Source organism: Macaca nemestrina, chromosome 20 (genome assembly GCF_043159975.1).
Source record: "Macaca nemestrina isolate mMacNem1 chromosome 20, mMacNem.hap1, whole genome shotgun sequence".
NCBI classification, from domain to species: domain Eukaryota; kingdom Metazoa; phylum Chordata; class Mammalia; order Primates; family Cercopithecidae; genus Macaca; species Macaca nemestrina.
The window spans coordinates 67,418,028-67,434,298 of NC_092144.1; the positions used below are offsets into that span (position 1 = coordinate 67,418,028).

Consider the following 16,271-nt stretch of genomic DNA (forward strand, 5'->3'; position numbering starts at 1 on the left):
GGCATGGCCGTGGTGTGGGTGAGTGCAGCACCATGGTGTGAGGGGTCCCGGCAATGCCTCCCATCTTTTTTAATTTCGTCTATTATTCCACTATTTCCATATGTATACATCATTTAGCTACCACTTATAAGTGATAACACGCAGTATTTGACTTTCTGTTTCTGAGTTATTTCACTTAAGAGAATGGCCCCCGGTTCCAGCCATGTTGCTGCAAAAGCCATGATTTTTTTTAAATGACTGAGTATTATTCCATGGTGTGTGTGTGTGTATATATATATTTATCACATTTTCTTTATCCAATCATCTGTCAATGGACACTTAAGTTGATTCGATGACTTTGCTGCTGTGAATAGTGCTACACTAAGCATGTAAGTACAGGCATCTTTTTGATATAATGGTTTATTTTCCTTTAAGTAGATACCCAATAGTGGAATTGCCAAATCAAATTACAGTTCTATTTTTATTTGATAAGTCTCCACACTGTTTTCCATAGAAGCTGTACTAATTTACATTCCCACCAATAGTGTATAAGCATTCCCTTTTCCCTGCATCCACACCATCTGTTGGTTTTTTACTTTTTAATAATAGCCATTCTGATCAGTATAAGATGGCATCTCAGTGTGTTTATGTGGTGTGTTTTCTCTCATCATCTCTCTCCATAACCTCAAACTCCTGAGCTCAAGCAATCCTCTTGTTTCAGCCTCCCATTGACCACTGTCTAGGACTACACGTGTATGCCATCATGCCTTGCTCTTTTTTTTTTCTTTTTTTAAATAGATATAAGTAAGATCTTACTATATTGCCCGGGCTGGTCTCAAACTCCTGACGTCAAGCAATTATTTTGTGTTGGCATCCCAAAGCACTGAGATTACATGAGCTACCTCCCTAAAAGAGGGAAAGTGAGCCAGAAGTTCTGGGCCCAGCCCATGATCTGAATCGGGGCGAATATCCCCGCCTCCTGACCTCAATTTTCCTAGGCTAGAAAGGACCTTTCGACCCTCCGACTTGTGTTCGCAGTAAAGCGGCGGCCCTAAGACGCCGCAGGGGTCTTTGTGCACACTTACATGGAGTCGGCTGTGCTTGGTGAGTTCCCACACCCGGTAGATGTGAGGAAAAAACTGCCTTACTCAGAAGGCGTCGTCCCTTGCGTCCGCCGCAGACTCTGGGCCCAGGACAGGGACATTTTCTGCGGGCCTGGGCGGCGGAGGCGGGACTTCCGCTTCCTGGCGTGACGTCATCTCCGTGAGCCGGGTTGGCGCTGAAACAGTGTGGGGCTTGGACCGCTGGGTGGGCGCGTCCAGAGGCCTGAGCAGGGAAGGGTAATGAGGCTGTTACGCCCCTTCTCCGCGTCTTGGCGGGAGCCTGACCCCCTACTTGTTCCCTAACGGGGTGTTCCGCCGGCTCCCGCCGGGGCCTAGACCTCCACAGCCGCCCTCCGTCTCCTCAGCCCCAACGCTGCGCCCGCTTTGTGCGCATTTTTCTCTGGGGAAACTGAGGCTCTGAGTGCGAAAGTCAGCCGAGGTCGCCCCACCCAGGACAGAGAAGGGCTGGGGTCGACTGAGCCGCGGCATTCCTGGGCCCCGCTAGGGCTGCAGGGTCCCAGGATGGCAGCCTCGGCGCAGGTGAGTGGACGAGGTTTCGGCCTTGCTGCTGCTCTGCTACTTCTGGAGGCCTCCTGGGCAGGCGGAAGCCAAGACAGCCACAGGATTTTTCTTTGTCGCCGTCGTTTATTTAAGAGAAGTGGTCGTAGCTTGTCACTTCTTTTATCCGCAGTCCTGCAACAGTGTTGGCCTCCGACAGGTGCTCAGTCCTTGGTAGAAGGATGAATGATGATGCTTCCTTCCAAGGCTCTAATCACACTTCCCCTAAATCCAGCCTCCTCTGCTGCCTGCCAGCCCCTACCTCATCCACCTGGCCAACCACCCCTGACCTTGTCTCTCCATTTTTCCCTGGTCCTTTGCTGTTCAGAGTCACCAACCTGACCGTGCAGTCCTCTTCCATTTTCCAGCCTTTCTCTTTGCACTTCCCTTTACCTCGAACACTGCCCCTATAACTTCGCAGGGCCTCCCTCTCACATCCTTCTGGCCTCTGTCCCAATGTCACCTATTTGGAGGTGCCTTTTTTGGCAATTCCGGTTGAAGTGGCGCGTTACACACTTGCCCAGAGTCTGGCATTTTTGTATAGGGAATCTGACGATATTTAAAAAGCTTGCTGTTTGAGTTTGTCTAGGATATTATGTGAACAAAGAGAAAAGAAATAATTGCAAAAAGTGACAGCTGATCATCAAGAGTCCAATCATCAAGGCTAATTGGCAGGCATTATTTAACCCTCAGCTCATTTAATCCTGAACTCCTTAGAATTAGGTTCTCTTGGCCGGGCGCGGTGGCTCAAGCCTGTAATCCCAGCACTTTGGGAGGCCGAGGCGGGCGGATCACGAGGTCAGGAGATCGAGACCATCCTGGCTAACACGGTGAAACCCCGTCTCTACTAAAAAATACAAAAATCTAGCCGGGCGCGGTGGTGGGCGCCTGTAGTCCCAGCTACTCGGGAGGCTGAGGCAGGAGAATGGCGTGAACCCGGGAGGCGGAGCTTGCAGTGAGCTGAGATCCGGCCACTGCACTCCAGCCTGGGCGGCAGAGCGAGACTCCGTCTCAAAAAAAAAAAAAAAAAAAAAGATTTAGGTTCTCTTGTCATCACTGTTTTACACAAGAGCAGCTTGAGGCTCACATAGGTTCAATTACCTGCCTTACATCACTGTAGCTCTTAAGTATCAGAAACTAACAACTGGTATGTCTACCGTCACAGCCTGTGTTTTTACCCTCTTCTTTGCCCGCAATGGTTAGGGAGGCCTGGGATGATACCTAAAGTAAACTCTGCAAGGTGAGCAGGCCTCCTTCTAGCAGGTGGTCTTGGGTAATGGGAGTCATGGCATTTCATACTGGTGGAACTGTGTGGACTTAAAAAGAAAAAAAATGGTATATTGGTGGTTTAAGGAGTCCGCAGGGGACCCGTGTGGCTTCCGCAGTGGTTTCCTGAGTGGTTTTCTCCTATACTCTTGGGACACAAGATTTTGTGGTCTTTTGCTAAATGTGCCTTCCTCCTTAGCCAGGACAGACATCATAGCCAGTCAGGGGCCCATGTTCTCATGGCTACAACCTGACTCTTGTTCCTTGCTCCTGAAGTAACCTGACCTCAGGGATACTTGCTGGTAGGACTCAAACAGGAAAAGGTAGTGATAGCTTGTTGTGGATTCTTCCTATGAGAATGGGCATCTGTGAGGCCCAGAAGTAGTCTCCAAGGAAGCAGATGCAGGTCCAGGCCCTGCCACCTTTGAGGCAGGTGCCACCACCTCAGGTGACTCTTCTGTGAGGTAGGTGATTATGACTATGCTGCTCTGCCCATGTCCATGAAAATATTTTCAAGTGGCTAACGCCAGCACAGTGGCATGTGTCTGTAGTTCCAGCTTGGGAGGCTAAGGCAGGAGGATCATGAGTTCAAACCCAGCCTGGGCAAAATAGACCCTGTCTCAAAAAAAAAAAAAAAAAAAAAAAAAAACCTGAAAATATTTTCAGGGTGGCTCAAATGGATGTATTTCAGTGTTTCCCATCCTCATTAACTGTGCATTAACTTTGCTAATGAAGGAATGTCAGGTTGCATGATGAGAATATAGACCATAGGGCCCTGGGTTCAAATTCTGTCTCTTCTGATAAGACATGTGACTTTGGGTAGACTAGTAGAGGTCCTGGACCTCAAGTCTCTTGAGTGTGACGTGGAGATGATGATGGTGAACTCAGGGGCTGTGGCCCTTTGCCTCAATGTTTCCTTTACAACTTTTCTTCAGCTCTTTTGACTATTCTTGGTGAAGTGGAAAACCCTGCTGTATTGACCTGGACATCAAAGCTCAGATAAATGAAATGAGATTTCCAAGGTCACTTAGCAGGCTTGTGTTGATTTCAGGAATTTGGTTTTAAACCTCAGGAGTCTGGCTCCTGAGCTGGGGACTTTTAGTCACTTGACCATGGCATGTAAAGCCATTAGCGTGAGGCAGGCTCACAGGCAGGATCAGTAAGACTCAGGTGCTGTTGTTGTTACTGCTACTGGTGTTATTGTTTGTTATTATTCTTTCCCATTCCTCTGATGTCCCAGCACACTGACTGTCTGTGCCTCTCACTCCACTTAGGATTGTCCCAACCTTATTTCTGTGTCAAGTGTCTTCCTGCATAGCTTCTCTCTCTTCACTGCTGTAATTTTTTTTTTTTTTTTTTTTTTTTTTTGAGACGGAGTCTCGCTCTGTCACCCAGGCTGGAGTGCAGTGGCACAATCTTGGCTCACTGCAAGCTCTGCCTTACGGGTTCACGCCGTTCTCCTGCCTCAGCCTCCTGAGTAGCTGGGACTACAGGTGCCCGCCACTACGCCTGGCTAATTTTTTTTGTATTTTTAGTAGAGACGGGGTTTCACCATGTTAGCCAGGATTATCTCGATCTCCTGACCTCGTGATCTGCCCGTCTCAGCCTCCCAAAGTGCTGGGATTACAGGCGTGAGCCACTGCGCCTGGCCGACACTGCTGTAATTTATCCAAGGCAGTGTCCACATTCCCCTTATGCCTGGCACAGATCATGGCCCTCTGGAGATGCTTGGTGATTGGATTCTTGCGTCACTGTGCATCTTTTGCAGTGCTGGAGTGACAAGTTCTAATTGTATTCCACAGTTCCAAGGGAAACACTACTATCTCTGTTTAATTTTCCAGGTGTCTGTGACCTTTGAGGATGTGGCTGTGACATTCACCCAGGAGGAGTGGGGACAGTTGGATGCAGCCCAGAGAACCTTGTATCAGGAGGTGATGCTGGAGACCTATGGGCTTCTCGTGTCTCTGGGTAAGGCCCCTTCTGGTCCAGTCCTCACTTAGGATTGAGTTCTCTTACTCATGTTCCCCTCTCTCCTCCACAGCCTGCTTGTTCTGAGGCTTCTGGCACCACACAGGGGTGTTCAGCATTTGCTCTGAGTGTAGCACTTGGGAGACCAGGGTCTGGTGTCCAGGAGTCCACTCCCATCTCCACTGCTTATGATCCCTGTATTCCTGGGCAAGTTAAGGAATCTCTGTGCCTCAATTTTTCTCATGAATAAAAAGGGCCAGGCCAGGCACGGTGACTCACTCCTGTAATCCCAGCACTTTGGGAGGCCACGGCAGACAAATCAGGAGGTCAGGAGTTTGAGACAAGCCTGGGCAACATGATGAAACCCCATCTCTACTAAAAATACAAAAAATTAGCCGGGTATGGTGGCGGGTGCCTGTAATCCTAGCTACTCGGCAGGCTGAGGCAGGAGAATACCTTGAACCCGGGAGGCGGAGCTTGCAGTGAGCCAAGTGCGTCGCTGCACTCTAGCCCAGGCGACAGTGTGAGAGAGACTCCATCTGAAAAAAAAAAAAAGGGGGGGGGCAATATAGTGTTTATTTCACAGGGCTAGTGTGAGGGCAAATGGTTCAGTACAGTGTGTTGTGGTAGGTGGGTGGGTGCAGGTTAGCAATTGTGACCCCTGTTGCTGTCACTGTTGTTACTGCTCTCTAAATCATTGTCCTCATAATCAGCAGGATCACACTTGGACTCAGCATTTTTTGGAACAACTTTGTATAGTTCTGTGGTTAAATTGGCCAGATGCTTTTGATGACTCGACTCAGGTGTCCATTTTAGCTTGGCCATTTGCCATTTCCCAGATTTTGGCAATCACTTTCTCTGCCTGAGCCTCGATTTCTTCATGTATAATGTGGTCCTGATTGCAGTACATTCTTAATGTGCATCCTGTGAAGAAATCCTAAAATTGAATTTTTCATGCCGGGCCCATAGGAGTAGCAATGTAGTGCTTTGCTTAGAATGTAAAAAAAAGCCTTAGATCAGTGAAGAAACTTACCTTTCTCCTGAATGGAGATTCATTATCTCAAATATGTTATTTCTTTTCTAAACTAATGCCTAAATTTAATTCAGTGTTTATAAAATACAATGCATTTAAATTGCTTGGCATATTCGCTAGGTTATAGTTACATTGTATATCAGTTATTGACTTACTATTAGGAGTAAAGTTCTGTGGCAGGGTGGCATATTGATTAAGGACTTGGATTCGAGAGCCACAGCAGGAAAGTCTCTCCAAGAAGTGACATTTGAGCTGAGACCCAAAGAGTGAGTTAATTAGAAGGAACAAGAGAGAGGAGCAAGTAGTATTCCAGGTAGGCAGGCCGGCGTGTGCAAAGGCCCTGAGGTGGTGGTAAGCATGATCCTGACAAAGCTGAAGGAAGGTCTGATTCACCTTTTCCACTGCACTGTCATTGAACCCAGTGCCAGGCACATAGCAAAAATGAGTGAACATTTGCTTAGAGATGACTGATGAATCCCACCTTGTGTTTTTGTGGGTCCTACTGCCTTGCCATTAACTTCTCTATAGAGTACTTATGTATTTTACCCCCTTATATTTTGAAAAGTTTTGGGCTATATGTGCAGATCAGCTCATACAGTCTTAACCCTGAAGGAAATATATTATCTCACCGAATAAGCTTAGTGGTAAGGCTGGCTCCTGGGTTGGTGGGTGTCAAGCCAGTTGTTTTTCTTTGCTCCCACTTTCTTTTTTATTTTTTGGAGACAGGGTCTCACTCTGTAATCCAGGCTGGAGTGCAGTGATGTGATCTCAGCTCATTGTAACCTCGGCCTTCTGGGCTCAAGTGATCCTCCCACCTCAGTCTCCTAAGTAGCTGGGACCACAGGTGCATGACACCAGGTGTGGCTAATTTTTGCATTTTTAGTAGAGATGGGGTTTCACCATGTTGCCCAGGCTGGTCTCAGACTCCCAAAGTGTTGAGATTACAAGCGTGAGCCGCTGTGCTCAGCCTCTTTGCTCTCTCCTCTTGGTAAGGTTTTTAGGCAGGTTCCCTCACAGAATTCCCGGGATGCTGCATGGGAGCAGGAGTGGCAGCCTCCCTCATTTAGCCCTTCCTGGAATGAAGGCTTTCTCTCTCCTTGGAGTGGCTGGTATAGGTCACCTGCCTACCTCAGAGTACAGATGATCAGGGTTGCCATTTGCAAGATGATGGAGACCAGGGCTTTTCTACCTGCCATGGGGACTAATTATAAAATCCCTTCAGAAAATTTGTCTGAACAGGGTTGAGATTTTTGTAGGATGGAGATTAAAAGTAATTGATACTGTCACACAGCCAGCACTACTGCTTACAGTCTCTGGGGCCAATGAGGATGGTTTTTTGTTGTTTTTGTTTGTTTTTTTTTTTGAGACGCAGTTTCGCTCTTGTTCCCCAGGCTGGAGTGCAGTGGTGTGATCTCAGCTCACTGCAACCTCCGCCTCCCTGGTTCAGCCTCCCGAGTAGCTGGGGCTAATTTTTTGTATTTTTAGTAGAGATGGGGTTTCACCATGTTGGGCAGGCTGATCTTGAACTCCTGACCTCAGGTGATCCACCTGCCTTGGCCTCCCAAAGTGCTGGGATTACAGGCATGACCCACTGTGCCCAGCCAGATGGTGTTTTTGTAGTTGTTTTATGGTCACAGTTTAACATTTTCTTTGCTTAGCTGAGAATAGTTTCATTTCATGGTCTTCCCCATCCTGAAGTCCCAGAACAGATTGAGAGGTTTATTTCTTCTAACCTAACTCCCTGTGTCCTCTTTCGTTCTCCATGCACAGGCTGTCCTTTGTTCGAACCAGAGCTGATCTACCAGTTGGATCGCAGAGAGGAGCTATGGATTGTTAAGAAAGACCTCTCCCAAAGCTCCTATCCAGGTAGGAGCCAGCAGCTGGGAAGGTGGGGATCATGGCAGCTTGCACATGGAAAAGTGAACACTGCCTCTGAATTTTGCGGGCAGTCTTATTGTGGTCTCTCTGGGTGCTTGGGATCCATGGAGCCTCTTTTTTTTTTTTTTTTTTTTCCTCAGACAGGGTCTCACTCTCTCACTCAGGCTGGAGTACAGTGGTGTGATCATAGCTCACGGAAGCCTCAACCTCCTGGGCTCAAGGGATTCTCCCACCTCAGCCTCCCAGGTAGCTGAGACTACAGGCATGTGCACCGTGCCTGGCTGAGTTTTTAAAATTTTTTATAGCGATGGTCTTGTTATGTTGCTGAGGCGGGTCTCAAACACCTGGGCTCAAGCTCTCCTTCTGCCTCAGCCTTCGAAAATGCTGAGCCACCAAGCCTGGCGTCTTACATCTTAAATTTAAGTACTTCCAAGTTAGGTCCCAGATGTATATACTTCACTAACCCATGATAAAAAATTATGGCTAACATGTATTTATTTTTTACTCAGTGCCTTGCTTTCTGCCGAACGTAGTATATGTAGTGTTTCACTTCATCTTCACTATAGTCCTGTAAGGCAGACCCTATTTTTGGCCCAATTTTTTTTTTCCTCTGAGACGGAGTCTCTCACTGTTGCCCTGGCAGGAGTACAATGGCACGATCTCGGCTCGCTACAACCTCTGTCTCCCGAGTTCAAGTGATTCTCCTACCTCAGCCTCCCGAGTAGCTGGGATTACAGGCATGTGCCACCACACCTGGCTAATTTTGTATTTTCAGTAGAGATGGGGTTTCTCCATTTTGGTCAGGCTGTTCTCAAACTCCTGACCTTAGGTGATCCACCCGCCTCAGCCTCCCCAAGTGCTGGGATTACAGGCATGAGCCATCGTGCCCAGCATTATTTTCTCATCCAAGATCTACTCTAGGCTGGGCATGGCGACTTATGCCTGTAATCCCAGCACTTTGGGAGGCTGAGGGTACTGTTTCATCTTCTTGTTCTCACTGAAATGCTGATCTTGTTTCTTCTTCTTCTTCTTTTTTTTGAGATGGAGTCTTGCTCTGTTGCCCAAGTTGAAGTGTAGTGGCACAATCTCGGCTGACTGCAACCTCTGCCTTCTGGGTTCAAGTGATTCTCCTGCCTTAGCCTCCTGAGTAGCTGGGATTACAGGCGTGCGCCACCATGCCCAGCTAATTTTTGTAGTTTTAGTACAGACAGGTTTCACCATGTTGGCCAGGCTGGTCTCGAACTCCTGACCTCAGGTGATCTGCCTGCCTTGGCCTCCCAAAGTGCTGGGATTACAGGCATGAGCCACTGTCCCTGGCCTTTGTTTCTTCTATAATGCCATCTCTAATAAGCCTTTTTGTGTATTGTATTCCTTCCAGGTGACAACACAAAACCCAAGACCACAGAGCCTAGCTTTTTTCACCTGGCCTTGCCTGAGGAAGTCTTACTCCGGGAACGACTGACACAGGGAGTCTCAAAGGACTCCCAGTTAGGGCAAACCAAGGATCAAGGTGGGCCATCTGAAATGCAAGAAGTCCACTCGAAAGTAGGGATAGACTCCCAGGGGGAGAAGCTCCTGGAGAAAATGAGTTCTGAACATGATGGTTTGGGGTCAGATGATGGTATATGTACAAGGATTACACAAAAACAAGTTTCAACAGAAGATGATCTCTATGAATGTGATTCACATGGACCAGTTACAGATTCCTTGATTCGTGAAGAGAAAAATTCCTATAAATGTGAGGAATGCGGGAAAGTGTTTAAAAAGAATTCCCTCCTTGTTCAGCATGAACGGATTCACTCTCGAGTGAAGCCCTATGAATGCACAGAGTGTGGGAAAACCTTTAGCAAGAGCACTCATCTTCTTCAGCACCACATCATCCACACCGGGGAGAAGCCCTATAAGTGCATGGAGTGTGGAAAGGCTTTTAACCGCAGGTCACACCTCACACGGCACCAGCGGATTCACACCGGAGAGAAGCCTTACAAGTGCAGTGAATGCGGAAAGGCCTTCACCCACCGCTCCACTTTCGTCTTGCATAACAGGAGCCACACTGGAGAAAAACCCTTTGTGTGCAAAGAGTGTGGCAAAGCCTTTCGAGATAGGCCAGGTTTCATTCGACACTACATCATCCACACGGGAGAGAAGCCCTATGAGTGCATTGAGTGTGGGAAGGCCTTCAACCGCCGGTCATACCTCACGTGGCACCAGCAGATTCACACTGGAGTGAAACCCTTCGAATGCAACGAGTGTGGAAAAGCCTTTTGTGAGAGTGCAGACCTCATTCAGCACCACATCATCCACACCGGGGAGAAGCCCTATAAGTGCATGGAGTGTGGGAAGGCCTTCAACCGCAGGTCACACCTCAAGCAGCACCAGCGGATTCACACTGGGGAGAAGCCTTATGAATGCAGTGAATGCGGAAAGGCCTTCACCCACTACTCCACTTTTGTCTTGCATAAAAGGACTCACACTGGAGAAAAACCCTATGAATGCAAAGAATGTGGAAAAGCTTTTAGTGATAGGGCAGACCTCATTCGACACTTCAGCATCCACACTGGAGAGAAACCCTATGAGTGCGTGGAGTGTGGGAAAGCCTTCAACCGCAGCTCACACCTTACGAGGCACCAACAGATTCACACTGGAGAGAAACCCTATGAATGCATCCAGTGTGGGAAGGCCTTTTGCCGGAGCGCAAACCTTATTCGACACGCCATCATTCACACTGGAGAGAAGCCGTATGAATGCCGTGAGTGTGGAAAGGCTTTTAATCGCAGCTCCTCCCTCACACATCATCAGCGGATTCATACTGGGAGAAACCCTACCATGGTGACAGATGTGGGAAGACCTTTTATGACTGCACAGACTTCAGTCAACATCCACAGACTTTTATTAGGGAAAGAGTTTTTGAATATCACCACTGAAGAAAATCTGTGGTGAAAGGAACATCTTACCATCTGGCCATTCATACTGAAGAGAAACTTCATAAGCATCCTGTCTTTGAGAAAACCTGTCATAGATTATCATTTGTCATCTGAACAATCATGTTAGAAATTGAAGCAGCCTGGAGTCTTATTCTCCATCTGAGAATTCACCCATGAGAGAGACCCAGTGGTTACTATGCACTTAGGAAAACCTTCAGCCACATCTTTCTTCTTAGTTTACAGTGACATATTATCTCAGGGATATTTAAACAAAGGAGAAGGAGATATAGGGAAGAGGAATAAAACACAGCTTCTTTTAGACTTGTCTTACAAGCCTATGGCAATTTGTCATCCCTTTTTTATTTTATTTGGGAGAGGGAAATGTTTCAGAAACAAAAAATCTCATCCCCTTTATTTTTCCTCTTTGTACATTCACTGCTGCCCAGTGTCTGAACAGTTAAGACGAATGAGGGTTTGAAAACATTTGGTGAAAGCTTCCTTAGTCCTGCAACATTCTCCACTCTTGAGGTGTAGGAGCATACATCTTTATAAAAAATATGGAGGCTTGAGTTATGAAACACTTTTATAAGGAGATAAGGATGTATGTATGTTTGGACACATTGTCCACTTCAGATGCTTGTTTAAAAAAACTTTCACTGGATGTCTTTACCCAATACACATACTTTTTCTTGATGTGGGTTTACTTTTTTTTTTTTTTTTTAGTTTTCCTGGGATAGGGATGATAGTGTAATTGTTCATGCACAGAGTAATCCTGGGCGGGCATCTTAATTTTTTTCCTATGATTGTGGTTTCTCAGCTTCTTTACCTCTCCTTTGAGAGAGTTAGATCCACCTCACTTTTCTAAAGGTCAGATTAAGGCCCCCAAAAAATACAGTATGTAGCTGAATTCATTTAAAAGATCGTGATAAACTCAGAAAAACAAACACATAGAAGGAATGTCATTTTTAATCTTTTTAAACAGTGTGTGAAAATTCTCTTTAACTGGAATTTTAACACGTAAGCCAGCATGCATATATGTAGGTAAGTGTGACTTTCACAGTTGTCACCATGGACTTAGGCTTGATTAAAATGATACACATTTAGAGCATTTTGGAATTCCTTTTTGATAACATTTTTAAGACTAGATTTTGAGCCACGTGATAGTATTACCTCATATTAAAAATATATATTGTACAGTAGTAAAAATAATCATGTATTCACTTTGAACTCCTCAAAGCCTTATTTATTTATTTACTTACTTGGTTTAGGAGCAGAAGTTTAATAGGCAAAAGAAAGAGAAAGGAGGCTGGGCGTGGTGGCTCACGCCTGTAATCCCAGCACTTTGGGAGGCCGAGGCAGGCGGATCACGAGGTCAGGAGATCGAGATCATCCTGGCTAACTCGGTGAAACCCCGTCTCTACTAAAAATACAAAAAATTAGCCGGGCGCGGTGGTGGGGCCAGCTACATGGGAGGCTGAGGCAGGAGAACGGCTTGAACCTGGGAGGCAGAGCTTGCAGTGAGCCGAGATCGTGCCACTCACTCCAGCCTAGGGGACAGAGCGAGACTCCATCTCAAAAAAAGGAGACTAGCTCTCTGCTATGAGAGAGAGGGGTGTCCTAGTGGGACTTCCCTCTTCAGAGCCTTTTCTTTTTTTTTTTGAGACAGAGTTTTGCTCTTGTTACTCAGGCTGGAGTGCAATGGCACAATCTTGGCTCACTGCAACCTCTGCCTCCTGGGTTCAAGCAATTCTCCTGCCTCAGCTTCCCCGAGTAGCTGGGATTACAGGCATGTGCCACCACGCCCGGCTAATTTTTTATTTTTAGTAGAGATGGGGTTTCTCCATTTTGGTCAAGCTGGTCTCAAACTCCTGACAGGTAATCGCCTGCCTCGGCCTCCCAAAGTGCTGGGATTACAGGTGTGAGCCACTGCGCGCAGCCCTCAGAGCCCTTTAATGACCACATGCATAGTTTTCTATTGTAGGCAAAGCCATTTTGTATTGCATTAATTCATGTCATTATTTTGAAGACATCTCTTGGTCCTTTTTTTTTTTTTTTTTCTTTTTGAGACAGAGTCTCGCTCTGTCCCCCTGGCTGGAGGGCAGTGGCGCGATCTCGGCTCACTGCAAGCTCCGCCTCCCGAGTTCACGCCATTCTCCTGCCTCAGCCTCCGAGTAGCTGGGACTACAGGCGCCGCAACCGCGCCCGGCTAATTTTTTGTATTTTTAGTAGAGACGGGGTTTCACCGTGGTCTCGATCTCCTGACCTTGTGATCCGCCCGCCTCGGCCTCCCAAAGTGCTGGGATTACAGGCGTGAGCCACCACGCCCGGCCGGTCCTTTTTTTTTTTTTAATTGAGATGGAGTCTCGCTCTGTTGCCCAGGCTGGAGTGCAGTGGCGAGATCTCAGCTCGCTGCAGCCTTTGCCTTCCGGGTTCAAGTGATTCTCCTGCCTCAGCCTCCCAAGTAGCTGGGACTACAGGTGCGTGCCACCACACCCAGCTAATTTTTGTATTTTTAGTAGAGATGGGATTTCACCATGTTGGCCAGGATGGTCTCCATCTCTTGACCTTGTGATCTGCCTGCCTCAGCCTTCCAAAGTGTTGGGATTATAGGCGTGGGCCACTGCGCCCGGCCCTCCTTGTCCTTTTTATGTCATGTCTAAGAACTCCTCACCAGGTTTTAGGTCCTTAATATTTTCTATCGTATTTCCTCTTACAAATCTTATCTTCTACATTTGAATCTGATCCATGTTAATGTTTGTATTACAGTATGAACCGTAGTTGAGTGTCTTTTGTTGTTGCCCATGAATTTTTTTAAGCTCCATTTGTTGAAAAGACTATTCTGCCTCTATTGAATTGCTTTTACACCGTAGCAAAATTTAAGTATATTCATGTTGGTCTATTTCTGGGTTCTCTATGTTATGCCACTAGTCTTTGAGCCTAAACCTATGCCAGTACCACTCTATTTTGATTACTGTTGCTAGCTAGTAAATTTTAAAATAGGATAAACTTATTCCTCACTCTTTGTTCTTTTTAAAAATCGATTTGGGGCCGGGCGCGGTGACTCATGCCTGTAATCCCAACACTTTCGGAGGCCGAGGTGGGCAGATCACGTGAGGTCATAAGTTCAAGACCAGCCTGGCCAACATGGTGAAACCTCATCTCTTAAAAAAAATACAAAACCTAGCCAGGCAAGGTGGCAGGTGCCTGTAATCCCAGCTGCTTGGGAGGCTGAGGCAGAAGAATTGTTTGAACCCGGGAGGCGGAGGTTGCATTGAGCCGAGATGGTGCCACTGTGCTCCAGCCTGGGTGACAGAGCGAGACTCTGTCTCAAAAAATAAATAATAAAAATAAAAAATAAAAATTGATTTGGCTTTCATATCAGTTTTTTCCTTTGGCTTTGCATATATATTGCATGTTTGTCTCTACGAAATATGTTGCTGGGATTTTGATATAAATTACCTTAAATCTAAAGATCATTTTGGTGGGAATTGACATCTTGTTGAGTCTTGCAGTTCATGAATATGGTACGTTCCTCTGTTTATTGAGGTCCTTGATTTATTTCATAAGCGTTTTGTAATTTTCAGCTTATAGATTATGGACATATTTTAAAAATCTAGACAGTTTCTTAGGGGGCCATTATATGTTGTATTGAGTTTTATTTTTATTTTTTGTTTTTTTGAGACGGAGTCTCACTCTGTCACCCAGGCTGGAGTGCACTGGCGCAATCTCGGCTCACTGCAAGCTCCGCCTCCCAGGTTCACACCGTTCTCCTGCCTCAGCCTCCCATGTAGCTGGGACTACAGGTGCCCACCACCGCACCCGGCTAATTTTTTGTATTTTTAGTAGAGACGGGGTTTCACCGTGTTAGCCAGGATGGTCTCGATCTCCTGACCTCGTGATCCGCCCGTCTCAGCCTCCCAAAGTGCTGGGATTACAGGCGTGAGCCACTGTGCCCAGCCTGTATTGAGTTTTAAATTTCAGTTTGCACTTGGTACTTGCAATTATAGAGAAATATATAAATTATAATTTTTATATGTATACTGTGACTTTGCTGAAGTCAATAGTTCTAGCAACATTTTTTGATAGCTTTCTTAGGATTTTCTTCCTTATAAATATTAATGTTATTAGCAAACATCTTATTTCTTATTTCTCTTTTTTTGAGACTCTTGCTCTGTCACCTAAGCTGGAGTACAGTGGTACGATCTTGGCTCACTGCAACCTCTGCCTGTCAGGTTCAAGCACTTTTTACCCTCAGCCTCTTGAGTAGCTGGGATTACCGGCACACTTCACTATGCCCAACTAATTTTTGTATGTTTTGTAGAGATGAGGTTTCACCATGTTGCCAGACTGGTCTCAAACTCCTGAGCTCAAGTGAGTCTCCTGCCTCAGCCTCCCAAAGTGCTGGAATTATAGGCATGAGCCACCACTCCTGGCCCAAACATCTTACTTCACCCTCCCAATCTATATTACTTTTATTTCCTTTTCTTGTGTTTATTGCACTAGCTGGAACTTCCAGTGTGATTTTGAATAGAAGTGTTGAAAGAGGACGTACTTGCCTTTTTCTTGATGTTTGGGAGAAAGCATTCCGTGTAGACCGTGAAGTATGATACCTGTAGACTTTTATGTACGTGTTCTTTAGAAAGTTTCCCTTCTGAGTTGCTGAGGGCTTTTATTGTGAATGGGCATTTAATTTGCCAAATGCTCTTCCCCCTTCAATTGATATGATCATGTAATTTTTCTTCTTTAGCCTGTTAGGATGGATTGCTTTAACTGATTTTAGAATTTTTTGTTGTTTTTTTAAGACCAAGTCTCACTCTTTCACCAAGCCTGGAGTGCAGTGGTGCAATCTCGGCTCACTGCAACCTCCGCCTCCCAGGTTCAAGTAATTCTCTTGCCTCAGCCTCCTGAGTAGCTGGAACTACAGGCGTACACCACTATGCCCAGCTAATTTTTGAATTTTTAGTAGAGATGGGGTTTCACCATGTTGGCCAGGCTAGTCTCGAACTCCCAACCTCAAAGGATCCACCCACCTCAGCCTCCCAAAGTACTGGAATTACAGGCGTGAGCCACCGTGCCCAGCCAATTTTTGAATGTAGGCCAGCCTTGCACTCCTGGAATAAACCCCATCAGGTCATAGAATATAATTTTTTTTTTTTTTTGAGATGAAGCCTCCCTCTGTCACCCAGGCTGGAGTACAGTGGCACGATCTCAGCTCACTGCAACCTGTGCTTCCCAGGTTCAAGCGATTCTCCTGCTTCAGCCTGCCAAACAGCTTGGACTGCAGTCACGTGCCACCACGCCTGGCTAATTGGAATATGATTTCTTTTAATTACAACATTCCATTTGCTAGTATTTTACTGAGAAATTTTGTATCTGAAATCATGAGTATTCCATCTGGCCAAATAATGTGGCTGGAATTTCCCCAAAAGTGGCAGAGGGGTTCCCACAAGGGACTGTTTCAAAAAGTCCTGAGATAGGACCTGTTGGAATTCCAAGGAAAGGAGCATAAAACACCAGGGTAATCAGTTCAAATCATTTCTCGGAGGAATTTTCATATGGGGT

The 16,271-nt window shown here is 46.3% G+C and overlaps 1 protein-coding gene across 2 annotated transcripts; it reads left to right on the top strand.

The window, feature by feature from the left end:
- Positions 1-1,130: 1,130 nt before the first annotated feature.
- On the top strand, positions 1,131-11,042 carry LOC105488100 (zinc finger protein 543). 2 transcript variants are annotated; one of them, XM_071088084.1, is made up of 4 exons: positions 1,131-1,622; positions 4,748-4,874; positions 7,678-7,773; positions 9,164-11,042. In XM_071088084.1, the coding sequence occupies exons 1-4, from the start codon at positions 1,605-1,607 to the stop codon at positions 10,723-10,725; spliced, it is 1,803 nt and encodes a 600-aa protein (XP_070944185.1). In that variant the 5' UTR covers positions 1,131-1,604; the 3' UTR covers positions 10,726-11,042. The 2 variants fall into 2 exon arrangements, with proteins under 2 accessions (XP_070944185.1, XP_070944186.1); XM_071088085.1 differs by lacking the exon at positions 1,131-1,622 and adding an exon at positions 2,681-2,880.
- The last annotated feature ends 5,229 nt before the right edge of the window (positions 11,043-16,271 follow it).